This window comes from Bos taurus, chromosome 5 (genome assembly GCF_002263795.3).
Source record: "Bos taurus isolate L1 Dominette 01449 registration number 42190680 breed Hereford chromosome 5, ARS-UCD2.0, whole genome shotgun sequence".
In the NCBI taxonomy this organism is placed as follows: Eukaryota; Metazoa; Chordata; class Mammalia; order Artiodactyla; family Bovidae; genus Bos; species Bos taurus.
In genome coordinates this window covers 87,546,090-87,565,707 of record NC_037332.1, presented here as the reverse complement: position 1 = coordinate 87,565,707, position 19,618 = coordinate 87,546,090, and the positions used below count along the sequence as shown (strand labels likewise).

At 37.2% G+C, this 19,618-nt stretch overlaps 1 protein-coding gene across 1 annotated transcript in view; it reads left to right on the top strand.

Moving 5' to 3' along the window:
* Positions 1-10,871, top strand: part of ETNK1 (ethanolamine kinase 1) — a 54,763-nt gene extending 43,892 nt beyond the window's left edge. Inside the window, exons 7-8 of the mRNA XM_002687736.6 lie at positions 4,794-4,867; positions 5,180-10,871. Of these exons, the coding sequence (XP_002687782.2) occupies positions 4,794-4,867; positions 5,180-5,252 (147 nt within the window). The 3' untranslated portion in view covers positions 5,253-10,871. The remainder of the gene's footprint in view (positions 1-4,793; positions 4,868-5,179) is intronic.
* Positions 10,872-19,618: the final 8,747 nt, after the last annotated feature.

The window sequence follows — 19,618 nt, the reverse complement described above, 5'->3', positions numbered from 1 at the left end:
TTAAATAAATAAATGGTTATGTGAAAGTCACTCAATCATGTCTGATTCTTTGCAACCCCATGGACTATAGAGTCCATGAAATTCTCCAGGCCAGAATATTGCAGTTGGTAGCCTTTCCCTTCTTCCCAACCCAGGGATCAAACCCAGGTCTCCTGCGTTACAGGCAGATCCTTTACCAGCTAAGCCACCAGAGAAGCTCCAAAATAAATGGTTGGTAAATGTTTATTCCTCAGGGCATGGTCAGACTCTTAAATATTAAAAGACTTCACTTGTTATTGATTGTTTACTATAATTAATTAATGTTTCTGCTAAGTCACTTCAGTCGTGTGTGACTCTGTGACGGCAGCCCACCAGGCTCCTCTGTCCCTGGGATTCTCCAGGCAAGAATACTGGAGTGGGCTGCCATTTCCTTCTCCAATGCAGGAAAGTGAAAAGTGAAAGTGAAGTCGCTCAGTCTGCCCAACTCTTAGCGACCCCATGGACTGCAGCCTACCAGGCTCCTCCGTCCATGGGATTTTCCAGGCAAGAGTACTGGAGTGGGTTGCCATTGCCTTCTCCAATTAATGTTGAGATGATGACAAACAAAAGTAGGTATTTACATTATAAAACCAAATAGATAATGCATGGGTTTTTTAAGCTCTGACGAGTTTTTAGACACGTTGTTGGCAGACTTCAGATTCTTTGTAAGTAAAGTTATATTGTATAATTATATATTTATAAACATATAAATATGTATTATTTATAATATATTAAAATTATATATGAGGTTTTCAGAAAAGAGTTTGAGAATTTATTTTAAGTCGTTTATTCACTATATAAAGCTTCTAATTTTTCTTGGCAACATATGTGGGTGGCCTAGGAATTAAAATGCCCTTTGATAGACTTACATATCTGTAACTTCGAAATCTGAGAGAAATAGTATTAGTAAATCATAGAATCACAGATTATTATATTAGTTGTACTTCAGTATTCTCACTTTTTCATTTTTGAGAATGCAAATAATAAATGGACTGTTCCCTCACTTTCCTTTTTATTCATATAGGAGTCTAATATAAATATAATTTTTTCATTTTCAGCCTGTAAAAGGTGTTAACCTACCAAAATAAGTGAGGTTCTATGTATAATGCTTCTCTAGTAGAGAATCCGGAGAGGGCAATGGCAACCCATTCCAGTACTCTTGCCTGGAAAATCCCATGGATGGAGGGGCCTGGTGGGCTGCAGGCCATGGGGTCGCTAAGAGTCGGACACGACTGAGTGACTTCACTTTCACTTTTCACTTTCATGCATTGGAGAAGGAAATAGCAACCCACTCCAGTGTTCTTGTCTGGAGAATCCCAGGGACGGGGGAGCCTGGTGGGCTGCCATCTATGGGGTCCCACAGAGTTGGACACGACTGAAGCGACTAAGCAGCAGCAGCAGCAGTAGAGAATCATTTAGTTATTTTACATTACTGTATGAATAAAAATTGAGAAATACGGTTGATAACAGTGCTTGAAACACTGGGGAGAGCTGTTTTGATGTTATTTTTAGGTGTAGAATTTCCCCTGATTTTAGTTTTCCTACTACAGAACCAGACTAATAGAAAGAGATACTATTTGCAGATGATTTTTTATATTATTAGGGTTCTCAAACATTTTGGTCTCATTACCCTCTTTTATACTTCAAAAAAATTTTTGAAGACTTCTATGAGATCTTGTTTATATGGTTTAGTTATCAATATTTACCATCTTGGATATTAAATTTAAAATATTTACTAAATATATATATTTTTAAAAAGCTCAGATTAACATAAACAGCTTTTTAAAAATTAAAAATAACTATTTTCCAAAGCAAAAAACACTTCAGTGAGAAGAAAGACATAATTTTATACTTCTACAAATTTCTCTGATGTCTAGCTTAACAAAAGTTAGATTCTCATATTTGCTTCTGCATTTCATCTCATATAATGTGTTGTTTTCTCTCAAGTGTGTGAAGATAGTCCTGTTTCACACACATATGTTGTTGGGAAAGAGAAGTATTTTGCCTTTTCAGAGAACTGTGGATATTTTTTTCTGATGCTTCACCAAAATTCAATAAGTAATAGTTTCTTAAAGGTTAGTAGTAATGTTTAATCTGAGCATATCAGTTAACTTTTGTACTCTATTACATTAAACTTCCTTAGTTTATCTTACACTTTGAATACCTCTTATACCAGTGTGTGATTTTGTAATTTTAATGTCATTCATTACTTATTTGGAAAATATGCATTTATTAAGTTGTATAATCATCTCAAAGTTGATACATCTCATTATATATTGAAAAATTACACTTATTTATGTCACTGCCAATATCAGAAAAATATTAAATACTTAATTGAGAAGCTGATAATCTCACAGAGTTGAACACAGATTTTCCAGCGTTCTAATTTAGGTTGAATAGTCTTAAGTCTGTCATTGGCAACAAATACTGTCAGTTATTTTCATTGAAATGACAAGTTCTCTTTTTTTATATTTGAGAAATGTCTGCCAAATACACAAGTCTAATAACTAGTTCATATGTCAGTTGTTCTTTCAAGTAAAAATGATATTCCATTAAAATTGTGCAAGTTTAGGTCACACAACTCAATCATATGTGTGTTACCTTGAGACAGCCTTCATACTTTGGGTAGGCATCAGCCGTGCTTTATGTGTATTTCCAGTGTCATCTCACAGAATGTCAGAATATCATGTATTCAAGGGTGGAGATGTAATAAGATTAATAGTTTTAATGGCTTCATAAAGTACATTCTTTAGTGAGACTGGATTTGTACTGTGAGTGTGTGGTGGTAAAGAGTAAGACCATTATACTAGTACAGTTTAGTGTACCACTGCCTTGGCTTATGTTAAGGAACCAGGAGCTTCACCCATTATTGCTTTTCCATTACTGGAAATGTAAACAGAGTCATAAAGACAAGTAACATATTAGTATTGTAATGAAAATAGCTTGGGGCCTCAGAATCTTCCATGGATTCATGGACCACTTTGAGAACCGCTGACTTAGACTTACAAAAGAAGGAGAGCATTTCATAATTCACCTTTCAATACCTGAGACATATCCTTAGATAGAAAGAAGACCATTTTTTAAAGTCTTCCTCATTTTTGTCATTCTGGTTTTGTGTAATTATAATAATTAACATTTTATTGGATGTTTGTTGTATGCCAGGTGTAAATACTAATGTTAGTTGCTCTGAGGTGGTTCTCTCCTTCCCCCGCCCCCAACACACACACACACTAAGCAGTTCTCCAGTTCTCAGCAGGCAGTGATTGGGTGTCTTACATATTCTACTCAAGTCTGATGCTTTTCCACCTGGAGATAGTGTCAGATTCTATAAGGTCAGGGTTCAGTCCCACAAGACTCTGCCCTCACCCCTTTAGATGCTACTTGCAAGTTTGGGGTGCTATTGGTACTTCTTACCAACTGGCTATAAATGGGAGGTTTCCACAACTCCCTCCTTGGGGCCTATTAATTTGCCAAAGTGGCTCACAGACCTTAGAGAAATGTTTGCATATGTTCACCAGTTTATCATTAAGGATATTACAAGGATACAGAAGAAAGTTCGATGAAGAAGTATGGTAGAGTGAGGTCTGGAAGTGTCCTGGGTTCAGGAACTTCTCTTCCGTGGAGTGTAGGGTAGAACACACCCCTCCCCTCCCCAGCATGTGCACAGGTTGTGGTTCGTGAAATCAGGAAACTCGCCAGACCCCTTCCTTTTGGGTTTTAATGGATGCTTCATTACAGAGGCAAGATTGATTAAATCATTGGCCATTGATTTATCTCAGTCTTCAAGCTCCTCTTCCCTCCCCTGAGGTGTGGAGGTGATGGGGTTGAAAGTTCCAACCATCTAATCACCTGGTTGGTTCCCCCTGGCAACCAGCCCTCAAGTTTAGCATCTTTTCAAAAAGACACCTCAGTAACATGTGGTTGAAAGGGACTTGTTAAGAATAACCAGGCATTCTTTTCAATTTTATGGCTTTGGAACTGTTTTAGGAACCAACGACAAAAGACCAGATATTATATAAAAAATGCTCCCAGTTGCTTTATGCTTAGGAAAGTCCAAGGAGCCATGAGCCAGAAACAGTGAATGTAGATCAGATGTTTATTTCTTATTATAAATGATCACACCTGCATTTTACAGATGAGGAAACAAAGATGCAGAGGGGTTAATTAAGTTGCTTACAGCCACACAGCTAGTAATTTTTTTCTAGTTATAGTACTTCTGGTTACAATAGAATATTTCCTGGGAAGTGAATTCTTATATTCACTAAGTGAATAGTGAAATCGATTTTAGTAAAGCATACATACAAAATTATTGTGCAGCTTCTGATTATACCGTAAAAGGCAGTGTCACCCCACTCCAGTACTCTTGCCTGAAAAATCCCTTGGATGGAGGAGCCTGGTAGGCTGCAGTCCATGGGGTCTCTAAGAGTCGGACACGGCTGAGTGACTTCCCTTTCACTTTTCACTTTCATGCCTTGGAGAAGGAAATGGCAACCCACTCCAGTGTTCTTGCCTGGAGAATCCCAGGGATGGGGGAGCCTGGTGGGCTGCCGTCTATGGGGTTGCACAGAGTCGGACACGACTGAAGCGACTTAGCAGCAGCAACAGCAACAGAGAATTGTGCACTTCAGTATTACCTGTGATGTAGATACTTTGTGTTAAAAAGGCATCAAGAAAATATGCATGGAGTTGATGAAAGAGGAAAAACTTACAATTTGATATTTGTTTTGAAAAGAAATCAATTATCATAATTCTTGATATTTCTTTCCTTCTTTTAGGCTTCTCATTTCTTTTGGGGATTGTGGGCTTTGATTCAAGCCAAATACTCCACTATTGATTTTGATTTCCTTGGGTAAGTTTAATTTTATTGTATGCATTACATTTGTCTCTATTCATTTTGGATTCATTTTAGAATCCATAAGGGACATGTAGTTATTGTTTTTAGTCAGATGTTACAAAAGTTGTATGCATTTAATAGTTGGTTTGCAAGGAAATCTGGTTTAATCTGTTAAATGTTCTCAGTATTAGAAAAGTGTCCAGTAGGTGGTGCAATAAACTAAAAATATGTCCTTTTAAATTTTAAAACTTAACTTAGAAGGGTGAGTGAAAATGAAGGATTAAGGTTTTTAGCTCTAATTCTGTTGTTACTCTCTTTTCTTGATAGGTATGCAGTTGTTCGTTTTAACCAGTACTTTAAAATGAAGCCTGAGGTTACTGCATTGAAAGTGCCTGAGTAAAGAAGACTTTAATTATTCTTAAGTAGCTGAACAGTGCTTGTGGATCTTTAAGAAATTCCAAAAAGTCAATATTTGTTAAAATTCTTTTAATTTGGTTTTCTTGCTTTACAAATTATGCCTCTTAACAACCAATTTATTTTTAAAATAGTCTGAATGATGTCAAGAAATATACCTACTGCTTTCAGTATGTGGTGGGTTAGAAGTTTGTTAAATCGGCAAAAAGATACAAAGATGTCAGTTTAATCCTTTTATAATTTAATCTATGTTATATGTGAATTATTTATTATAAATTTAACATGAATTTTGTGACCGCTTTCATCTGTTTCATCTGTTTGTTGAGTGTAAGCAGTGAAAAATTTCCAGAGAAAATATTGTTTTTGTTATGTTTAAAGTAAGATTAATTTCAGTAAACATTTTTGGTTTTTAGTGTAACCTTTCTGACACACTGTAAGTAAAATGAATCATTTACTCTTGAAATGCCAGACGCTGGTTTAGATAACTTAAAATGTTCATAGAAAAATACCTGTGTAGGAGAATGAAATACATTCACTGTCTATGATAGTGGTACATCTTTCTGAAGTATTGGAAAGCATTTTGGAGGGGGGAATATCTTAGAATTTAAATTTCCCTCTTCTTACATAGTCTGGCAGAATAAATATTAATATTTACCATATAATCCTGGAATAGATATATGATAGTTTTGTTACCAAAATCCGCATTAAATAATGTTTTCATGTACTATATATGGTCATTTAAGGTACAGTTTGTTTTTAAAATTTTACTGTATCAATTTGTTTCTAACCAAAAATTTTGTTTCACTTATTGGGATATTCTGTATTTTGTTTGTTATTAAATAGTAGCTAGTACAGCAGTACTAATTTTTGAAACAAAGGTAGAATGCTTATAATATTTGGGAACAAGAAAATGTTGTTTAGATTAATTCTTTTTTACTTCTCCAGATTCATTCCTTACACTGTGGCTTTATGTTTTAGTTTGGCTTCTGTGTCTTTAGAATGATAGCATTCATTCAGCATTCATTCTACTACTTGATAACACGTAGTTTCAGAGAAATAAGTTGAGGTGGTTAAAAGAATTAAATAAGGAACATTTAGAACATCCTGTACACTTAAAATCTAATATAACAGTGTGAATTAAGCAAAAATACTCATGGTAGGAGGGCTTCTGTTTGTTTTGATTTCTTTTGATTTTGTTTTTGTCTGTTTGTGAGAGGATGACAGTTATTATTTGGAAGGAACTTGGGTCTTTGGGATAGATAAGCAAACTTCAAGTTTTGAAGACTGCTGTGTGGAGTTGAGCAGTCATGGTTAACTTTGCTTAGAAAATTAGTCTGAGAAGCTTTGCACACTTTGGTCACATAAGTGCCCATGTACAAGGTTGGCTTAATGGATCTGCATATTCAGAATATGCAACTGCAAATTTATCCTCTGAGAAATCTTATGGAGTGTCTGATGTATTATTCCAAATGACTTATACTCTCAGATAAGTGCTTTAAAATAACTTGGATTAGCTCAAGATGTTTAAAACTGGTAAAGTAAGTAGAAACACAGGCATTTAAAATGGTAAATTCTAGTTCCATGAGTAGAATCTTAAAATCTGTTTGAATCTGTAACAGTGTTAGCCACGATTTGTTTCCTACCTCCCCAACATTGCAAATGTTCCTTTCTGTTTTTATAAACCGTATTACCATTGGATCAGTAGAATTTTACCTAATTAACTAAAGGAAAGGAACCAATTAAACAGTTAATAGCTTTTTATAGAATGTTAAGAGTGAACTTGAGAAATTGTTTTTGGTGGAATTTTCATCTGTGGCTGGAACGTTTTCTTAGGACAACGAAGAATATGTAGGACTGGAGGGTTTTTTTGCTTTCTGACTTCCTAAAAGGGCAACAGTATACATCTTGGAGAGGGTGGGAGGAGAGGAGATCATTTTTCTATCTTCCTCCGTGTTCTTCAGACTATTTTGAATAGATTCACTGAGCCATTCCTGGTAGACTGTGCATGGCTGCTCGCTGTGACACCGTTGTAAGTGGTTCAAAGAGATTCAGGAAGTGAATGTAAAGGGGAATAAAGACTCTCACTTTAGCCCTAGGCAGTGGATCTTGGGAACAAAATAAGATACTTAAGATATTTCTCCCACTCTTTGGGGTATCATGATGTTCTCACTTCCTTTGCAGGTTTTGGGGATCATACTTCAGCCTAATAATAGAGTTCACAATTGCTTCCCTTTGAATTGACCATTTAAGGGATTCTCAAGGGAAAGCATCCCTCTAAAATTTGTCCTGTGGCTTGCTGAGATGTCTTTTGCCTTTTTATGTTAAGGAACTTGAATGCCTTACCTAATAACTGATAGTAAGCTCATTTTGTAAATATGAAAATGGTTGTTAGAGAAGTGGCATTCATGTATACTCATTGTTAGTCAGTAGACCATAGTGGCCTGGATGCTTAAACAAGCAGAATTCCACAATTCTTTTCCCCTTTGTTCCGTACCTACTTGTGTGATCTTACCTGACCAGTAATACTTGACATTTTTCCCTCCAGACCCCATGCTACCACCACTTTCTGGGAATTAAAGAGATGTGGTAGTAAATCATACTGTTCACGTGATCATTTGAGATCAATATGAGCACAAAACTCATCAACTAGGTCTGCCTGGAATGTATATACAACAGTGTAAATAAAAGTTTGTAAATTAGTGTGAATTGTATCTTGCATATGAGATTGTGTATTGTTTTTTGCATTCTCTTCCCTTTTGTAGACATTTTTCTGTAAGGGAATGATCCAGCTCTTTGGTTTAGACTGGAAATAACCAACAGATGGGGCGGTACAGTGGGATAACAAGAGGAACTGGAAATAGGGTTATCCATTTTTGTTAACGTCAGTACTTAGTTGTTTAGCCTATCAGTGCCTAATATGACTTTTTTTCATTCTTTATTCGGCCGTTAGTTTTTGGAGGTTAGATTCTTGCAAGCATTAAATTAATACCCTGTAAGAATTCCATTCTTTGAGTCATGATTCTAAACTAAAGCAAATTAAAAATGCAATTTTATGATTGCAAACTGAAGTATTACCCTTTTCTATTTTCAAGGCTGTTAACTTTTTCCTACCAAAAAAACACTTTCAATTTTTATATATCTCAATATGATTCTTAAGTCCCATATGTACAAGGGAGATGATAAATAATAGCTTCTAGTTCAACTTAAGCATATCTCAGTTGGCTTCTCTAAGTATGAAATTGTTCATTAGGGGATTGTAAAATACAGAAAAAGATAGAACTGTTCTTTTAATGACTGCTAATTCCATTTTTGTTGAACTAGGAATATTTAACTTCATAAACATATTATGAAAGCTTCCAGATTTAAAGGAAAAATTCCCCCTAAACACTCTGAATTAAAAGTTAAAAACCTCCACTTTTAAAGTTATATAGGTATTTCTTTCTTACATTTTCAAAATCCTTCATAATGTAAATGAGAAAACTATCATTTTGCTTTTCTGCTTTACATTGCTTTTAATAAGCATTTTATACTGCGTTCCAAAGTGATATAGACAAACTTTTAATATTAGTCAGTATTTCAGTTAATAGAGTTAACAATGCTTTATGCTAGGAGGAAAGTTTTGTTATTGACGGCAACTTGCATCACTCAACACAAAAGGCAAATGCTAGTAACTATTATGTACCAAGGAAAGTGAATTATAAGGATGTCCTAAAGCAACCTTAATCTTTATTTCAAAATTGATTTGCTCTGAATTTTCTAATATGGTTTGTTAGATTTTAGAATGTGTTTGACTGGAGACTTAGTTACATATTAAGGCCATTTGTTTTTGTTTCTTTTTTTAACAAAAGATATTAGTTATAGGGAACCACCTTTTTTTTTTTTTCTGTTACATACCATTTGTGTGATTACAGTGTTTTGTCTTGGGTTTGGTGTCTTCAGACAGAAAAATGTAGCAATTATTTTAAATGAATTTCCCCCCATCTTTGAAGTTTAGTGTGTAAATGTATTGCTCTAAAGGAAAATGCTTGAGTTTGCATTACTTGAGTACTTGAAAAACTGAAATTAATAAGATATATTACATGATGAATTGGATTTTTTTGAACAGGTTTTACACTAAAATTTTCCTTTCTGGATTATAATTTGAAATGGACAGATTTCAACCATTTGAATAGAAAAAATAATGGTAGTGCTTGTAGAAAATACCTTTTTGAGTTTGAGGCATTCAGAACTCAAGTTTTTAGTAGGGTTCTATCCTGCAATCTGCTTTCTCTTCTTTTTCCTGTACTTACTGATGTTATCAAACAGCCAGTTAAAATCTGTGTTCATTATGTATCCTATGACTTTTCTAGTTATGAAAAAAGTTGCTCTGTAAAATACTCTTAATCCCTAAATGTAGACATATTTTTGTTTACATCTTGCCCATTAATGGTATTAATACCATTAATCATTTTGACAAAACACAAGGTGTTTATAAAAACTGAAAACATTATGTATTATATTTGAACTAGTTAATGAAGAGTAAGAAAAAGCTGGCTGATTTGAATTGTTCCATTAGTTAAATTTCAAAACTCTTAAGGAAGGGACTTTAAGAGAGAGACCAAGATCTGATGATATCCATGAATACTAGATCCTATGAACTGGAAAAGGACCACCCCCCCAAAAAAAGCAGTGGCGGAAATAAGAGCACTTGCATGGTTGTGGTGTGCTGCTACCTAATTTATGTAGTGACACACTGACATTTTTATTGTTCAATAATCTGAGGAAGTTTTCTGTTACTTCCGTGTACTAAAGTAATTGTAAATTGGTGGAATTTGCAAAGAGGAGAGTTTTAAACTCTATTCTCTTTAGGAAGCTTTATAGCTGGGTGAAGTTTCCATGATTTGAAGTATTTGGATTTTAAAATATACTATTATTTTAAGAAAGAAGACCTGGCATTATTCCATGTTCTTAAATGATAATGTCCTTATCATTTTCAGAAGAAAAAAACTAAATTAATAACTGTCATTGCATTAGCTGTATGTTGAATTGGGAAATTGTGGCATAAAGGTTAAATTTGTGTTTATCAAATGTGAAACATAGTAGTATAATGCTGCTCTGTAAATACTGTAAGTGCTACAAATAGTCTCAGCACTGAAAATGTATTGATACCTCTCAAATGAATGCAACGTTTGAGGTAGGTGTATTTGATATGCCTCAGAAAGTATCTGAGTGTCTGAGAACTTGTAATCTGTTTGGTAATGAAGATACTTCCTGTTTTTTGTTGTTTATTTTCATGTTTCAAATTTAATTTTTACATTTTTACTGCTGTTAATTTAAGTAAAATTTGTTCTGTGGTTAAAATGGGGTTGCCAGTGAATAAAATTAAAAACAGCCTCATTCATGTAAACTGCTTAAATAAAAATGCATTTTTTGCTATATGTTCACAAACTTTTCATGAATCTGTATTTCTGTTAAATATAAGTGATGTTTAGGCTTTATTTCCGTTTAATAAGGCCTTTTACCATTGATTAAATGAAGGAATGTATCTTTTTGAAGAGATTTATATTCTGTAAATAAAAATTGGTTGTAACAATAAAGTTGAGTTCTAACTGCTTGTATCCATAAACTTGTGACTTCAACTTATTTTTGTAGTTTTCCTTTTGTAGAAAAAGCTTTTCAGTGTTCGTGTATTCTGTTTGTATATTTGAAGTTGTTCAGTTGCTCAGTTGTGTCTTAACTCTTTGTAACCCCATGGACCACAGCACTCCAGTCCCCGATGTCCTTGAAAGAGTTTGCTCAAACTCAGGTCCATTGAATCGATGATGCTCTCCAGCCTTCTCATCCTCTGTTGCCCGCTTCTGCTGCCCTCAGTCTTCCTCAGAGTCTTTTCCAATGAGTCGGCTCTTCACATCAGATGGCCAAAATATTGGAGCTCCAACTTAGCATCAGTCCTTCCAGTGAATATTCAGGGTTAATTTCCTTTAGGATTGAGTCCATACTGATAGCTCCAATATCTGATTCAACTTTCTAGAGTTCTTCCTTGCCTCTCCAAACAAATATTTCTTATTTGTTTTTCTTACTTCCTTACTCTGAAAATATAGATATGAATTTTTGTTAAGAATACCATGGTAATGTATCCTTTTTGGTATATCTTATGAGATTGTTGTTATAGTCGCTCAGTCATATCTGACTCTTTTGCCACCCCATGGACTGTAGCCTGCCAGGCTCCTCTGTCCATGGGATTTCCCAGGCAAGAATATTGGAGAGGGTTGCCACTTCCTTCTCCAGGGAATCTTCCCAATCCTGGGTTCGAACCTGGGTCTCTTGCTTCGGCAGACGGATTCTTTACCGCTGAGTCTCCTGGGAAGTTATGTGAGGTATAATATATTGATATGTATGTTACTAGTGGTTTTAATCTTAGTTACTTGATTAAAATGTCTCCCAGGTTTTTGAAGCTCTGCAGGATTTTTTGCTTTTTTTGCTATTAACTTTAGCGTCCATGGGCAGTTTTTGCCCTGAGACAGTATTATGACGTTTGCATGATCTTGCTTTTCTGTTGCCCTCTTTCCTTCTACATTCATAAATTAGAATTTTACTCTTAAGGAAAAGCTGTACCTTTGTTTATTTACTTTTATTTATCCAACCAGTAGGGACGCAAGGATGTTTTGTGAGCTGTAATTTTTTTTTGTTCTAGTGCTCAATTAGTTTCAACTTGGTGATTGAGAGCTCCTTCACTGTATTGGCTGCTGTGTTCTTTCAACACTGTCCACATCATTTCTAGAGCACTTCCTTTTATGGCAAAATAAGGTGTTCCAGGCTAGATTTGTACTTTCCCTGCCCCAACCCTCAGTTCAAATACTTACGGAGCCTTAACATTTTTTTAATTTTTAGAGAATATTTAGAAATTAAGGCCTTAACCATTTTGGGGCATTACTACTTCTAAGTTCCATCAGTGGACAGAATTAGGAAATACTAGCAAAGTCACAGTGCTTTCCCTGTGGCTCAGATGGTAAAGAAACTGCCTATAGTGCAGGAGACCTGGGTTCAATATCTGGGTTGGGAAGATCCCCTGGAAAAGGGAGTGACAACCCACTCCAGTATTCTTCCCTGGAGATTTCCGTGGACAGAGGAGCCTGGCAGGCTACAGTCATGGCATCACAAAGAGTCGGACACGACTGAGCAACACTTTTTTCAGAAAAGTCACAAGGATTGTTTAGTGTACTCTCATACATCCTTCCCAGAGTTCCCCTGTTAATATTTTAACTTCCTTTGCTGTACCCTTTTCTGTGTATTTCTTTTTGTGAATTAGTTGAGTAATTTGCACACATAAATCTTTGCGTGTGTGTGTGTGTGTTCAGTCGCTCATTCATGTCCTACTCTTTGCGACTCCATGGACTGTAGCCTGCCAGGCTCCATTCTCCATGGGCTTCTCCAGGCAAGTATACTGGAGTGAATTGCCTTGCCTTCCTCCAGAGTATCTTCCCAACCCAGGGATTGAACCCATGTCTCAACGTCTCCTGCATTGGCAGGTGGGTTATTTACTACTAGTGCCACCTGAGAAGTCCCGTAAATCTTTACCCCTCAATGTTTCAGTACTTGTATTTCCTAAGAACACTCATTTTACCTCTGATGAGTTAGTGATCATTGAAATGAATGAAGAAAAAGTACATTTCTTTTTTGTTTTTTGGCTGCTTTCAAGACCTTTCAGCCCTGGGATTTCTTTGGAAGGAATGATGCTAAAGCTGAAACTCCAGTACTTTGGCCACCTCATGCCAAGAGTTGACTTATTGGAAAAGACCCTGATGCTGGGAGGGATTGGGGGCAGGAGGAGAAGGGGACGACAGAGGATGAGATGGCTGGATGGCATCACTGACTCGATGGGCGTGAGTCTGAGTGAACTCCGGGAGTTGGTGATGGACAGGGAGGCCTGGCGTGCTGCGATTCATGGGGTCGCAAAGAGTCAGACACGACTGAGCGACTGAACTGAACTGAACTAAAGACCTCTTTTTAATTGGTTTTCAGCAATTTGATTGTAATGCATTTTGATGTGATTTCCTTTCTATTTATCATCCTGCTTGGGTTTCGACCATTTTGAATCTGTAAATTTATGTCTTTCACCAAATTTGGGGAAGTTTCAGCCATTATTTCTTTGAGTATTAGTTCAGACCTGTTCTATCTTCTCTTTATGGGTCCCTGATTACACGTGATTAGACTGTTTGAAGTTGTTCAGTAGAATACTGGAGTGGGTTGCTATTCCCTTCTCTAGGGGATCTTCCCAATCCAGGGGTTGAACCCAGGTCTCCTGCATTGCAGGTAGATTCTTTATCGTCTGAGCCACCAGGGTGGGAAATGTTCTTGAAGAGGGTATTGATATATTCTCTATTGTCAGTGTGTGGTGTTAAACAGAGTTATATATATTTATGTGTATATATGTGTGTGTGTGTGCATACAATTTATCCTCATTATTCCAGGATTCCATATTGGCAAATTTGCCTACTTGTTAAAATTTGTTTATATGCCCAAAGTCAATTCTTGGGCTGCTCTTATCTTCTGTGGACATGTGCAAAGTAATGCAAAGTTTGAGTTCCCCCAACACATGAATTCCCAGCTGAGGTAGAATAAGCTGATAACTCTGCCTTTTGTTTCAGCTCTCATACTGTTAATGTTCTTTCGTCACGTGGTTAGTGCCACATTTTTCACATTTTTTGTGCATTTCGTTGACAATTTCACTGTTTAAAATGGCTCTCCAAACAGTGCTGAAGACTTCCTTGGTTTGGTCTCAGCTCTTCAGCTCAGATTCGTCTCACCTCTTGCCTTATACTTTTAGAGCATCACCCATCTGCTCATAGTTCTGGGACATAACAGTCTTATGAAAAACCCCTGAATTTTTCCCCGTGCTGCTTGTCCACTTACCAGGTTAATGCTTGGCTTTGTTAAAGCTTTTAAAAAACTCTTTGCAGACTACTTTGGAAGTATCGCTTCCAGAAAGCCACCTCTATGCTTGTGCAATCATTCCTTCTAGCCCTTTTGCCCACCTCACTGCAGTGTCCAGTAATACCTCTTATTAGTGAATGTATCCATAATTGTCTGGTTATGTATTTGCCTTCCTGAGTATATTTAATGAGCCTTCACAACATGAGCCTTATTTATCTTTATGGTATAACCGTCTTTCCCAGCATCAGAGTCTTTTCCAATGAGTCTGCTCTTTGCGTCAGTTGGCCAAATTATCGAAGCTTTAGCTACAGCATCAGTCCTTGCAGTGAATATTCAGGGTTGATTTCCTTTAGAATTGACTGGTTTGATCTTGCTGTCCGAGGGACTCCAGGAGTCTTCCACAGCACTACGGTTCAAAAGCATCAATTCTTTGGTACTCAGCCTTTATGGTCTGACTTTCATGTCTACATGGCTACTGGAAAAACCATAGCTTTGACTATATGGACCTTTCAATTTATATTTGTTGAATGAATGAATCAAAGTATTGAATAATTAGGAAGTATTTCTAAGCAAAAAATACTAAGTGAAATAAAAAGTCAGTATTTGATTTTGGAGAGAGGTTAGCCATGGAAATGGCTCTCCAGAATAGCTTTTCCTCAGTTGATGTGATACCAGAAAAACAATTTCATTAGGGAAGCTGTGCTTCACTCCTTTGGAAGTTAGAAATCCATTTTTTTTTTTTTTTTAAATATATACTTCTTCAGGGCTTGGTTTTAATTTTTTATTTAGTTGAGTCCCAATTTGGAGAAATATTTTGTTAATGATTGTGATTTTCCTACAGATGACCAGAATTCAGTGTTCTTAGAATCTAGCATCCCACCAGCTGTTTAAGCCCCCTCACCCAGTATGTATTTTTAAAAATGTATGTCCAATAACATTAAAACAAGCAGTGAAAGATCTTTTCCCACTCTAAATGAGTTTCAGTCAGAATCTGTATTTTTCTCGTAAAATCACATAAATGTCGGTAAAACATTGACTTACACCAGAACCTTATTTTTTTAAAGCATCCATCATTCATAATTTGTTATGTGGGGAACCATCTACTTTTTTCTAAAGATTTGGCAGTTGCTTTGGATTGTCTGCTCTGCCTTCTTAGCACAACCAGAATATCACAAAAGAAGAATGAACCTAAAACTACACTGATGTATCAGGTATCTTTACTGTATTACTTTAACACATGATCATGAATCATACATCCAGATTTCGACTACAGTTTCTCTCACTGGTCTTTCTCAGCTCTTTATATTGTGAATCTTTATAATAACTGAAAATTACTTAGTCTTTTATATAAACTATATGTATTTAGTATCTAGTTAATAAGAATTGCCTTTTTAAATTTCTCACAACATTTCAAGAATCTAACTCAAACTGTTGTCTTTTTCCCTCTTTGTAACACTTTGAAAAGAACTTAAAATTTGATTGTGCTTCTTGCAGTTTTTTTTTTTTTTTTCTCACATAGAAGCAGAAGGCTGTGTAGGTGCCTTGTAAAAGGCTGTCTGTGACATCCCTAACAACTTAAAGCAATCCTGCTAAAAAAGATTTCTGAGTTCCAGCTTTGAAATAGTCTCAAAAGAAAAAGTCAACAAGAAAGAAAACAACCACTTGGCTACATTAGCCAGTGAGTTTCCTTCTTGATTAGAGGAGCTGAGTTTTTTTTTTTCTTTCTTTGTCTTCATGTTACCTGAGATTGTGTTGACCACAACAGCTCATTTATCTTTTGCCATTAAAAACCTTAGTGGGTGTTGCTTACTGGGTGTTGCTAATAGTGCCAGTCTTTGGATACGTTGAGTGGAGTTTATTGTTCATTTTCCTTGTCAACTCAGAGTATCTTTTTTTTTGGAGACAACTAGAAACTAGAGGGCAAATATTTCATGGTGGAAAGATCCTGTTCGGGTGGCAGAAATTCCCAGTAATGACCAGAAATTTTATGGGCTTCATTTTCTCATTTTTCTCAGATTAAATAAGATTACCTCTAGAGTCTCTTTTAGTTCTAAACTACTGGAATGCAATAACCAAAATACTTTTGTAAAGATTTTGTTATTCAGTTGCTTAGTCGTGTCCAACTCTTTGTGACCCCCTGGACTGCAGCATTAGGATTAATGTTTTGAAAAGCTTACATAGAAGAATTGGGACTCTCCGGTATTCTTCTGCACTCCGGCACATCCCTGCTCTTCCTGTGCTGTGCTCCCTGCTTGAACTGCAGCTGGTACAGGGTCATCTTAGCTAAACACTGGCTACTGAAGGAGGTACCTTGTCTTTGGAGGTCTCAGGCTTTGAGTGTCACTTCGAGTCTTTTCTTTCTGAAATATATAGGTTCTTGCCAAATAAGTCATTTTTTCTAGCGTTTGAATGGTTTTACAGACTGAATGCCTTTCCCCAAATTCACATGTTGAAATCCTAACCCCCCTCATGGAAATAGAGCTGCAAAAGAAGTAGCTAAGGTTAAATGAATTCACAGGGCTGGGGCCCTCATCCGAGAGGATTAGCTTCCATATAGGAAGAGACACTAGAGAAGTTGCTTACTCTTTTCATGCGTTGAGGAAAGGGTTTGTGAGCACACAACATTTACTATCCAGGAAGAGACCTCTCATTAGAAACCTAATCAACTGGCACCTTGATCATGGTCTAGAGTTGTGGAAAAATAAGCCACTTGAATGTATCCAAGTTTAGTATTTTGTCGTGGTAGCCTGAGCTGATTAGTACAGATGGCAGGAATTTAGAATATCTTAGGGCTTTAATGTTGTAAGTGGGTAAGGCAAGTAGGTATTAATGCGTGTGGGTATGTTGGGGTGGGTTTTAGAAAAAGTATATGAAAACGTTCACTGTGGCACAAGGTATCTGAGGATACCACTTACAGTCCCCACAGCAAAGGTTGCTCATTCTCTCATGAATCCATGTGGCTAGGGCCCTGAACCTCCCACTACTGTTTCTTTCCAGCAAACACTTGCCTTATGTGAAGTTCATAAACTATGCCATACTCACTTTCTCCGTCATTTTCTATTCTTCTGGCCACACCCTCATGTTCACGAAGGGGCTTCAGGATCTCAGTCACAGTCTTTTCTCTCATCTCCACTGCTGTCATCACCAGGTACAACTTAGCTATACCCGAGAATGTCACCCGAGCAACCCAGGCTGAACATTCTCTAGCCTTTTCAAATTTTAACATTTCCTTTTCATATCAGCATCCTATCTGGAAGGTCATGGGCTGTGCCTAATTTGTCATTTGAAAATGCACTTTCTTATTTATCTAGCTTTTTTCATTTCCTTTTTTTCCACTTTACTTTTTCTCTTCCTTCATTAAAACCTCCAGAACTTGCACCTCTTCCTTTTGTGTCCAAATGTCCTTCTTCTGGCCTGTTGCTTTTATCTAGCTTAGACTCTGGCATGTCACCTCAGGCCCTCCAACCAGCATCCTCACCTACTGGCCACCTCTGTTTTTCTCCCACCATCATCCAGCCAATCCTTAGGCTTCAATATATCCAGTCATATGTCTCATCCACTCCTGCCTCTGGGGCTGGCCCTGTTGGGGGATACAATTTTGCTGGTTAATGCTCCTACAGTCTCATAGTCTCCAATGTAGCTTGGCCTTTAAGAGCAGTTTAATAACTAGCTAACTCATCAGAAAGCCCTGAAGTGTTTGCCAATTCCCGTGGTATAAATACACTCTCCACGGTCAATTTTAGGTTACTAACATAATGTTGGCAATGGCACCCCACTCCAGTACTTTTGCCTGGAAAATCCCATGGACGGAGGAGGCTGGTAGGCTGCAGTCCATGGGGTCGCTAAGAGTCGGACACGACTGAGCGACTTCACTTTCACTTTTCACTTTCATACATTGGAGAAGGAAATAGCAACCCACTCCAGTGTTCTTGCCTGGAGAATCCCAGGGACAGCGGGGCCTGGTGGGCTGCCATCTATGGGGTCGCACAGAGTCGGACACGACTGAAGCGACTTAGCAGCAGCAGCAGCAACATGATGTCACTAAGTGTAGAGCTGGGAAGAGAGGCTAACAGTTGACTCTCTGGTATCAGTCAGATGCAGCACACCAATGGATCATTCAAGACCACTGCCTGAATAGGTCTGACATTCTGGTTTTGAAATGACTGTTACTTGAGTATGACCAGAATGAGTTTAGGGTTCTGGGTTACCAGTGGTCTACTACTGACTCCTGGGATTGAGCATGAGGAATTATGCATTGATTTGCTATATGTTTTAACCATGGTACTGGCTCTGGTCTACAGTACCCCAGGACAGTGAGCATGTTTTTAAACATCCTTTACTCTGCGTATTCTTCTTCCACTGGTACCCAGAGTGGTTACTCCATTTCTTAGGCTCAGGTAGTTCTCCTAGTTCTCCTGACTGCACTGTACCTCTTCTTTGAAGGCTTTCAAGACCATTGCTCTGTGATGCAAATAAGTACTTCTATTGAAGTCCCCTTTTGCTTCTGATTAACATGAATCACATTAAATCATGTCAGATGAAGAACAGACATCTCTCGTGCAGATAAAAAAAAGCCAATTTTCCATACTCTACCCATTTTTGTTGTTGTTTAGTCGGTAAGTCCTATCTGACTGTTTGTGACCCCATGGACTGTAACCCACCAGGCTCCTTTGTCCATGGGATTTGCCAGGCAAGAATACCGGAGTGAGTTGGCATTTCCTTCTTCACCCATGGGTCTCTCATCTATTCTCCCAGCTGGTGGTAGGGTGTGAAAGGCAGTAGTGTGGTCAACATTAAAAGAACCCATATTCTTGGAATCCAGCCTAAAGAATTCAAGAGAGGACACAGTTGAAGGTATGTTATTTTACATTTTGGCTATAAAACTCCAAATGATAAATTTAACTTTAACAAATGATATTTTCTTGTATTCAATGAGCAAGATGTGCATTTGTGGTTATCATCAAAAAGCACAGGAGGGACTTCCCTGGTGGTCCAGTGGCTAAGATTCCATGCTCCCATTGCAGGGATCTGGAGTTCAATCCCTGGGCGGGATTGAACATTGCAGATTGCACATGCTGCAACTATGACTCTACATGCCACAGCTAAGACCCAGCACAGCCAGATAAATAAATAAATAAGTAAAAAAGGCACAGGAACAACTTTGAGAGAGTCACTGGAAGCCACTGTTTATGGAAACTATAAAGGATGATGCAAGATCATCATCAGTATGTATGTACCATAAATAGTATTTAATGTAACATCATTTAAAAATGGTCTAGAGGAACTGCAGGCAGAGGCAAGAAGATCTTTTTGGTTCCCAAGCAATCTGAAGAGCTACATTTTTCTTGTCATGGGAGATATGAAATTAGCCAGTAGTGGTGCATTTGACAATAAAGAATATTAAGAGGTGGCTACTGGACCTAAAGGCAAGGAGGATGT